Source organism: Lagopus leucura, unplaced genomic scaffold, assembly GCF_019238085.1.
Source record: "Lagopus leucura isolate 7727_CA_CO unplaced genomic scaffold, USGS_WTPT01 Super-Scaffold_1, whole genome shotgun sequence".
Taxonomy (NCBI): domain Eukaryota; kingdom Metazoa; phylum Chordata; class Aves; order Galliformes; family Phasianidae; genus Lagopus; species Lagopus leucura.
In genome coordinates this window covers 19,744,464-19,754,763 of record NW_024962250.1, presented here as the reverse complement: position 1 = coordinate 19,754,763, position 10,300 = coordinate 19,744,464, and the positions used below count along the sequence as shown (strand labels likewise).

The 10,300-nt window shown below is 50.2% G+C and overlaps 1 protein-coding gene across 1 annotated transcript; it reads left to right on the top strand.

Annotated features, from left to right (window-relative positions):
* Positions 1–7,388: 7,388 nt before the first annotated feature.
* NKX2-8 (NK2 homeobox 8) lies at positions 7,389–9,847 on the top strand. The gene is made up of 2 exons (XM_042867112.1): positions 7,389–8,087; positions 8,971–9,847. The coding sequence occupies exons 1-2, from the start codon at positions 7,913–7,915 to the stop codon at positions 9,513–9,515; spliced, it is 720 nt and encodes a 239-aa protein (XP_042723046.1). The 5' UTR covers positions 7,389–7,912; the 3' UTR covers positions 9,516–9,847.
* The last annotated feature ends 453 nt before the right edge of the window (positions 9,848–10,300 follow it).

The following is a 10,300-nucleotide window of genomic DNA, read 5'->3' as shown; positions in this document are numbered from 1 at the left end:
ATAGGTCTTTAAAGCAGTTATTATTTGTCATACCAAAAGCTGAGAGAATATCACCGACAAGTTGTCAGGGATATTGCTAACAAGTATGCTAATATAAGGTGGTTGTCAGTGTACAACAAACCAGCAAAAAAGTTATAAGATGCTTCAGCAGAGTTTAAGGCTCTGTGTTTGAAGCTGACTAAACTACAGAAAACCAATACCCACCCTTCCTTCAAGATCAGCCTGAAAAGGAGGGCAGAGATGGGAGGGTCGGCAGCCATTTATTCACTATTAGTTATTGTGTGCTCTTCTTGCCTCCTGGCTTTCTGTCCTCCCATTTCCACTGACCCTGTGTGTTTAGGAGTTATTTGATGCCTGAGTCAACTTCTTCTCTGAGGAGACTGCAGGGGGATTTGTCTGTTGCTGCAGAATCAGAGGCAGTCAGAGGTGTTCCTGCCCACAGCAATTTCCAGGGCAGTGCCTGATTCCAATCATCATACAAATACACTCAAGGCAAACAAACAAACAAACAAACAAAAACAAAACCATCAACAACTAACCCACCTAACCCACTCCAAACTATACGAGACAACTCCTGCACTTTTTATGGGAACTTCAGCTGTGGCATTTTGAAAGTTGCTACATAATATTGTGCCACTGTGTTTGCAATTTATTAAAATCCCCAAATACCCTAAGACATTTTCTTCTGAAGCATTCTTGTAGCAGCCACTTCCACTCTACTTTTAACTTCTCTGCCTTAGGGATTGAGGCTGTTTAAATAGCTTTAGTGAACGTAAGAACAGCACACACATATGTCCAGAACTCAGCACAGACAATTGCAGTAGCGTGGATCAGGCAGTGAGTCCATAATGAAATACGTCTCCTGAGTGTTCATTTAGAGGTTTTGACAACAATTTATGTGATTAGTGCGCTGTATGACTACTCACCCATTACATCATTACAACCACAGAAGTTGTATGATACACTTCAATAAAATCTGACATTGTTTTACATTGTGGAAATAGTTGCAGGGTGAGCTGAGCCAAAATCAGATTTTAGATCTCTTCTGTTTTCTTCTGACCCACACTCTGTCAGACCATGCAACTAATTTGCTAGTGCCTGACTTTGATAATTACTGCACAAAAGAGCCTTTGAGAAAATAACCCAGAGAGACATTTGTATTCTCACCACATCTAGCAAAGGGGTAGCTCTTTCAAATGAAATAAATTTCTTGACCTAAACTGTAATGCAGTGCTCACCAAGGCTTAACTTTAAGACCCTTTAGATTAAGAATGGATAATGACAGCTGAATCAGACCCAAGGATTTTACTGAACAACCTGAGCATAAGCTTAAAATGAAGCATAGCTGAAAACATACTTCTGTTTATTGTTTTCTAATAAAATATTTCAGTCTAGGATTGTCTGGGGATCTTAGCTTGTTTTACTGTTCAGTTTGGTGACTAACAGCATTTAAGGAACTGCAATGGGACTGAGAAATTACTACGTATCCTCATGGTTTCTTAACACAAGACCTGCTGGTATAGAGTATGTTCAGATGTGCTGTGAGAAAATGACTGCAAATAGGCTTTTAAATGGAAACTGTCAAGAGAGAAAAATGAGGGCAAAAGAGGTAAAATGTGAGTGAGAGAAGGGAAGAAAAACAGAAGAGAGCTGTGGAGACAGACGCTGAAACAGAAAGGAAAATAAATCATCTTCTGTGAACTTCAAGGTCTATTATGGAAAATAATGAGCATCAAAATGTGTGTATGCACTTTCATGTACAAAGTACATAAAGTTGGATGTGTGTCATGAGCTGAATCTTAGCCTGAGAAATTTTTGTATGCAAAAATAAACCTTGGCTCCTTGCTGCACAAACCTGAAATAATTCTCTTCATTACATACATCTGTAGGGACAAAAAAAAAGCAGCTCAGTATCAAGTCAGGGCAAAGCTGAGAAACTCAAATGCAGATTTCAAGCCACATTTGTAAATGGGGACATTTGGTCTGGCCCATATGCAATCAAACATAAAATCCAGTTTCTAGTGTTACAAACTGAAAGCGCCTCCTCAGTAAACTCCCACCCACCAAGAGAACAGAATGGGGGCTGCTGGCACAGACAGTCCTTGTGTGGCACCCATAGGGAAAAAAAAGGCAGCCTCAAACAAATTCAATCAATAGACAGGAGTCTCAAAACCAATTATGATTGCAGGAGTTCGGAGAAACACAATGGCTTGAGAGAAAGCCTGAGTTATTGGCTGACTAAGGGGAGGAAGGCAAACATTTGGCTTGGCAGCAGGCTGGCGGCAGTCAGCACATGTGAGTGGCAGCCAGCCAGCAGGTACCAGCCAAAGCACTGGTGTCTCTGCGCGACCCAGCAAGGCACAGAGGAAGGAAATCATATCCTATGAAAGTGACAAAGAGAACTTTCTAAAATTTATAATTTTGGCTGTTGATTTTATTCTCATAGAGATTTTGTATTAGAATTTAATTGCATTTAACCAATGGAGAATACTTGTTAGAATTTATTTTTTACTTTAAAATGTAATGAATAAATATCAGTCCAAACCAAAGTCATACACTGAAGAACAATATATACCTTTATAAGCTGTTCAAAGCACAAAATGCAGCCTCTGCTGTAGACCTGTCCCTTTCAAGGCCATTGTTACTCTGCATTCCAGAGATGCCTCCTTCACCATGAGCATGGACATCTTGCCCTGGAGAAAGGAACCTGTGTGCTCCAACTTTGTCAGTGGGCGCAGAACTTGGGAGCAAGTCTTTTGCCCTTCACCTGGAGCCTGCCCCTGCCCCAGCAACGAGATAAAAATGGAGAGGAATGGTATCAGTGGGACTGCTGCTGCTGTGCCACCCAGGTAACCTTGGGAGGTGTTCCCTGCTTGCCCAAGGGCAGTGTGCTGGCAGGAGAACTGTTCCCTCAGCCTCTCCCAAGATCTGAGGCCCAGGCACCCCAAGGAGAGGGAAGCCAGGGCAAGTGACAGCTCCACTCTACTTCCTTGTATTGTGAGGACACACCACCTAGGCACAGCACAAGCTCATCCCAATCCAAGGGAGGGCAGGGAGAGTTTGTCCCTGTCTGCTTTGCTTGTGGTCCATTTGCAAAATAATTCCTCCGGGATGATCACATGGAGCAAATGAAAAGCTCTGTCCACTGCTGCGGATAATCCCTCTTCCGAGGAGTAATGCCTCTTGTTTAAATGCAGAACAGAAAATTGAGGGCTTCAGAGAAAGTGTAAGCCTTGGATAACATGTTTTTAATGTATTGGATGTAATAATTATTATTTATTTTTGATTAATAAGCTCTGCAAAACCAAATGGAAACTGATAGCAGAGACATGATTTAGGTGGAGTACAAGGTGGTGTACCAGAGAATTAGAGGCTTCAGAGTAACCATTAAATGAAAAAAAATCTTGAGGTTTTTGGTTGAGTTCATTGTATTTAGGCTGGGGAATGGTAATGAAAAGAAGAAATAACGAAGCTGGGGGAAAAAAATTAAAATTTTTTTAAAAGTAATGAAAAAAAAAAGTGGATTTCTAGGACGTATTAGAAAGCAGAAAAACCTATGGCCAAAAGTAACTGACATTATTCTTCTGGGGAAGAGGGACAAATACAATATATAAATAGAAACCAATCCTTCCTGTAGATAATATTATACTCCTTCCACAATATTGCCCTAATCATAAAATGTACTGTAAAGAATGTAGATTGCAAAGCTAAAATACAAGAGTTTATGGTAAGATTCAAAGTTAAACTGATGGGAAAGACATTATTTGCAGGCACTTACAAAAGAAAACTTCCGAGCTATGAAAATTTTCATTATTAGAAAATGAAGTAAAGGATTTTATGGAAGGACAGCATCTTCCCTGTTCTAATTTCGAATTTTAAATTCTACAGTTTCCATTGAATTCTGTGAGATCAGGTTTTCCTTTCAGTAAAACCAAAGTAGTGAGTTTTGAATCCTCTCATATGGACGTTGATTGAAATATAGATTGAAATATTAAAATCCAGTATCTAGAGAAAGAAAACTCTAGGCCAAGGTTTCATTTGCCAAGTGTTGTTGTGGTATTTGTCAAGTCGCTCACTTTCCACGCCTCATTTCCCAGACGTCAACGGCCCGTGGCTGTGAGACCGCCGAGGTGCGCTGCCCCGGCAGCTTCCGCGGCTGAAACGCACGCATTCGCAGCACAGCCTGGGCGGCTCCCAGCCTCCTCCCCTGGGCGCTGGTGCTGCCCCGCAGCTGTCTGCTAAGCGCTATGGAGGGCTCCTCCATAAAGCTACGACTGCATCCACCAGCAACAGAATGCTGCTTTCATTGGCGTAAATACTTTTATCTATTTTTTCCCTCTTCTCCCTGATCGCATTTGAGCATCCCGCATATATCGGTTTAATCAATCTGCTTTGGAATCCTCCACTGAGCACAACAGATGAACCCATTCAAAACAAACAAGCAAACAAAAATAAAACAAACAAACAGACAAACAAACAAACAAAAAAACGGGGGAAGCTCCTGTTTTCTCAGATGTTTATAGCCCGGCAGAGCCCCGAGGGGAATGGGGAAGGTCAGAGCGAGCTCCGGGATATCCTTAAAAGGGCCTGGCCGGGCCACGTCTCGGACTGGAGAACGCTGCTGTTCCTGCTGTGTTTCTCTTGAGCCTCAAACAAACACGCTTGGCGGCAGGGAGGGATGAAAAGCGCGCTGTGAAAAACGTGGTAACAAATAAATATTATTGATTTAGAATCTTTTTTCTTTCCTTTATCCTCTACGAAGAGGGGACATTCTCTGGGACGCACAGTGCGGCTGGGAAATTAGCAAGGACGGGCACACGCAGCGCTCCTCCGCGGGCCCACGCGTGGGGTGCGCAGCCGGCGCTGCCCATCCCGGCTTCATCCTCGTGCGCGCCGTCTGTCAAAAGCTGCGGCCCCCGGGAGTCCCCACGGTCAGAGCGTCCCTCGAAGGGATGAAACGTGAACCCGCAGAGCCCGAAATGGGGTTGGGCAGCCGGGGCTGGCAAGTACGGAGTCAGTCCCAAGCAAAACAAGACATGAAACATTTCAGGTTCTTGCGTTCTCCCTTTGAAGGGAACTATTTCCCTCAGATAACAATGCGTAGGTATATTTAGTTAGCTCGGCTCGTCCAGGGAGAATGTGTCTTGTGCTATTTGAGAAAAACTCTAAGAGTAAGTGCAAATATTTGATGCTGAAGAGCTCTTAAGGCTTGAAGAGTACCATTTACTTATTTCTACACATCAGTGTGGGCTTAGGATGTTAAATAGATTAAAAGGCTAAGAGAGGTCACTGAAGTAGACTCTCTTTCTCTCATCCCCACTTTTTTTCCTTGCAGAGTTTTTGCACTTTCTTTGGAGAGTCCTTAGCAAACTCCTTGTAAGAGCCACCGCGGTACTGTACAGCTCTGCGGCTCCGAGCCCCCGGCCCGCCCCTCCCCTGCCGCCCCCCCCGGCATCCAGCTCCAAGCACAGGCACTCAGCAAGTGTTTGCCCGCGGGGTCAAGTTATTAATAAGCACGTTGCGGACTCCTTTGCTTTCGGGGCGGCCGGAAGCGGGCGGCAGTGCGCTGCCCGCAGGTAAGCGCGGTTCTGCCAGGCGGGGCGACAGGACCGAGCCCCCCCGGGGCGACGCGGGTGCGACACGGGGAGTCACACACCGGGAGCCGCGCCCGGGGGCCACAGCGATGCGGGAGGAGCAGCTCGGCGGAGCGCGGCCACGTCGCTTCTATTTAATCTTATTTAAAAAGACATAACTAATAAATTTGTATGGACGGGGCTGCCGGAGACGTAAAGCAGAGTCGATAGTGGTTCAATCCCATTGAACCCTATTGAAAACCATGACAACAAGGAACAAGCTCCGATTTATCCCGGAGAGTTAAAGCACATTGTGGGAAGGCGTCAATCACCTATTATTCCAGATCTGAACAAATGCAAAATCTTGACTGGAACAAATGCTTCCAACAGGTCCGGGACATAGGGCTACATTTCCCCTTTGTTCACGGCCTAGCAGTTGGCATGTATTTGTGCTCCCCTCGCTCCGACCACCCAGGACGGCTGGGAGGCAGCGCTCGGAGCGAGGAAGATAACTACTGTCACCCGCACGCTTGATAGGTGGCTGCGGCAATCTCGGCCTGGGAATGGTTTATATGGAGCGTGGCCGGTCCCGGGAAAATATGCGGGAAGATGGCCAAATGGAGACCGGTGCCCTGTTTTCATCTCCGCCACAGATCTCCACGATATAAATCTTGTCCCTCACCACCGTTATCGCCCAGCTCCCATTTCCCGTGGAGTGGAGCTGTTTCGCGAAGCGCTGCACGGAGCCAGGCGGGGAGGGACGGCAGGAGGCAGAGGGGCGAAGCTGGGGATGGATAAATAAAATCTGAGCACAATGGGTTAGAGGTGTCTGTTTGGACAGGGAGATCTGAACCAACAAAGCAGCCGGCTAGAGCCATTTCTGCATGTGCCTCTAGATTGCTCTTTCGAGGCGCAGGATTTCACGCAATTTACCCGACGGGGCCACATTGTGTGCAGTTGAGCGGCGTTCAAGAGCGACAGAGCTCATATGTCCCCTCTCCTCCCATGTTTCTTCCCCTCGCTGCGCATCCTGGACGAAGCCGAAACAGGTCGCGGCTGTCGGTCCCCCGGTCCCTGCCATGCGCCTAGGAAGCAAGCCCTGCGCTGTGCTCGGCCTTTGAGCGGCTGGCGAAGCTTGGTGGCTTTGTGTCGGTTTGTGAGTCTCACGGAAGCCAGGCAAACCCAGACTGCAGCTCCGCAATGAGAGGCTGCGAGGGGAAACGGAGATGCCGCTGGGGCTGCATCTAGCCGACGGCCACTGCCCCGGATCCGGACAAGTGCTGGGGCTCTCCGCAGGTGAAGCAGAGCTAGGGGGGATGTGAATAAACAAACAAAGGCGCTGCCGCGTCTGAGCTTTTCTCCTTCTCTCCCATCTGGAGTCACTGCAACACCTTACACACATCGCCTTTGGGTTAATCACAGAGCAAAATGATGTTAATAAAATCTCCCCTACTTCTCCTTCCCATGAAGCAAGTGTGTCGAGTTACCCCTGTGTACCCAGCCACGGTCACCCCATCGCTGTTCCCGAGGAAAAAAACCTTACAGCCACACCATGCACAGGAGATATAGCACAACAGTCCCCAGAACGTTCGCACGCAGCAGCCTTTCCGCGGAGGTGTGAAAGCCCCGGTAGGGGCTAAGGGTAGGAACGCTGCCACTGGCGAAGAGAGAGAGCGATGAACGGCCCGAGAAAATAAAACAAATAGCGAGTGAAATTCCTGCCAGGTTTAAAGATAGGGAAAAGAAGGGGGGTTGGGGAGCGGGGGGAGAATAAAGAAGGAGAAGCTAGGAGGGGGCTCTCGGCAGGCTCTGCGGATGTCCTGGGAGGATTCACTTTGTCTGGGGATAGAAGGGACGCTGGTGGCTTTGGTGGCGGGTGGAGGGGGGTGGTTGTTGGTCATCCGCATGCCACCCAAGATGTTATTCACTGCTAACAATTACCATTATCTGTCCCCACTTTTGGCTAATCAGACAGAATATGTAATGATGAAGCCTGTTTCCTGCTGTCTTTGGGAGGTAACGGGTTATTCTCCCATGGGGGTGGCGGGAGGGGGGTTACACCTACTCCCATTAGGGCTTTAGCACTTGACTAATTCAGGTACTTAGCATCCTATAGACAGGGACGGTTTGAAAGCGGGCAGTGTTTGCAGTGGGGAGGACTGTTTATATAAACAGGACACCTCTGTAAACGACACTAATATTTGGGGTTGAGTGGCGATGGAAGGGCTCCTCTCGAGCCGAGAGATTCCCCAGTAACTACGCAGTCCTTTCCTCGAGGCTTTAAGGGAGGGGGTTTGGGACTTCGGGAAGATATTTTTGGGGAGTGTGCACACCCTACCATGGCCACATCTGGCAGGATCAGTTTTACAGTGAGGAGCATCTTGGATTTACCAGAACAGGATGCGCATAGCATGAAGCAAGCTTCTGACCACCACCACCACCAGCATTCGGCGGAAAAATACAGCGGCTCTCCATATCGTGGCTGGATAGAGACGGACAGAAATCACTATCCCTGTGAGTATACTACGGACAGAAACTCGCCATCTCCTTGCAGCTATCATGTGTTTGTTCCCCGTTCTTCTGGGGAAGATGCGAAGAAGCGAACTGCCAGCGCGTGTAGCCTGCAGCGCCGGGGGGATCCAGGCTGGGAATTATATAGGATATTATTGAACTACAAGGACCAAGCAGCAGGAGGATCCCAGCCACGAGCTTGTGAGAGAAAAGATTATTTTTTTTTCCCCTCTGTGTGAGCAAGGCTATGGCAGAAAGCTTAGCCTCGGGCTGTATCCTCCCGTCTCTTTGCAGTTACCATTTAGCCTCGCTCCCGGATTCCTTCCTCCCGTTTCAGTGTTGCAGGCATCCGCCTGTTTGTACTGGAGGGGTTCGGATCCCCCCGCAGCGCGGAAGGCAGCACGCAGGCTGCCATGCAGCGCTGCGGCCGCAGCCGTGGATGCCCACGCGCTTCCCACCGCGGCGAGCAGCCTTCGCTCAGCCCAGCGCTGCGGCACTTATCCCAAACTGCGCGGCAGATACAGATGCTTTTAAACAGAGGTGAGGGGGCGAGTCTCTGCTTCAGGCGGAAGCAGGAACCCCATCGGGATAAGCTCCGCGTTAAGGTAGTCGTGGCTGGAGGAAAGTGCGCACATTTGGTAGCCCGGTGCTAGCCCCGTGCCGCTGCTGGCACCCGCGCAAGGCGAGGAAGGGGTGCCTGCGGGGACGTGTCGTGGGTCCGGCCCTTTCCGTCCCGTGGCTACGACTCCCCTTACCCAGGTTGGGCCCGGCACACCCTCTGAGTTCCGGTAAACCCCGCGCTCTCCCCGCAGGAGGTGATGCGCTCGGCCTCGGCGGCCCGTATTCTGCCCGGCGGCCTCTCTCTCTAACCCCTCGCTGTCCCCAGCTTCCGACGAGAGCGGCCCGGAGCTGAGCCTGCCCGACTCCACGCAGAGGTCACTCCCAGCCCGCGGCTCGGAGGCCGAGAAGAAGAAGAAGAGAAGAGTGCTGTTCTCCAAAGCTCAAACGCTGGAGCTAGAGCGCCGGTTCCGGCAGCAGCGGTACCTCTCGGCGCCGGAGCGGGAGCAGCTGGCCCGCCTGCTCAGCCTCACCCCCACGCAGGTGAAAATCTGGTTCCAAAACCACCGCTACAAGATGAAAAGGGCACGGAGTGAGGGCCCCGGCAGTCCTCCTCCTCCGCGCCCGCCTGCCCTGCTGCGCCGGGTGGTGATGCCGGTGCCGGTGCTACTGAGGGACGGGGAGCCCTGCCGGAGCTTCCCCGCCAGTTCCTCGCCAGCCGCCTCCCGCCCCAAGCTGGGCTGCGCGCTGGCGGGCTGCAGCGCCCAGGCCGCCCTCGCCGTGCAGGGCTACCCGGCCTGCCCGCCTACCCTCGGCGTCTGCCCCGCGTACCAGCACTTAGCGCATCCCGCCGTCGTCTCCTGGAGCTGGTGACGGCGGCGCCTCCCCCTCCGGGCAGGACTCATCCCAAGGGCTCGCCCGGCCACGGGCTCGAAGAAGGCTCCCGGACGGGGCGGGCGGGGCACGGAGATGCGGGCACGGAGCGCGACTGCCGGGGCAATCTGCTCCCGGGGCACGGAGCCGTGTACGGCTCTACTTCGGTGATAGCTCCTCTCCTCCTGGCTCTGTCGGAGAGGTTTCCTATTAAAAAAATAATAATAAAAACTAGCGACCTAGTTTACTTGAAAATAGCTTATTCTTCCAGTGACTAATAAAATGATACTCAGAAAATATTTTTTTTCTCGGATAAGGAGTGTATTTTTGACCATTAGATCTTTCACTTTGGATTGTTTCTCGCTCTTAAATACTTCTCTTGAACTCTCCAGAGGACCTTCGCATTCGAGTTCCTCTGCGTTACCCACGCACACCATGGTGAACGGCGAATAGAGCTTGCCAGAGGGTGCTGGGCGCCTGTGGTTGCGGGCTCCGCACCCTTCGCTTGGGCCGAGGGCTGCGGGGCGGGATTCCCATCGGCTCAGCTCGGTTCGACGGCTCCGGCACCACGGCGGTACGCTCAGCGCTGGGCTTTCCCGAGCCGCTAAGGCAAGAGCCGACATTGAGCGGACTTGACCGCTAGCCCGCAGCTGTTCCAAAGGTATGGTGGAGAAGGGTGGCCGAGAGAGCAGTGAAGTATGTTAACAGCTGGAGAATTACGTCTTGAAGCGCTTTATCGAACTATTGCTTTTATTAATTGGAGGGAAATAATCATTCAACTGCTA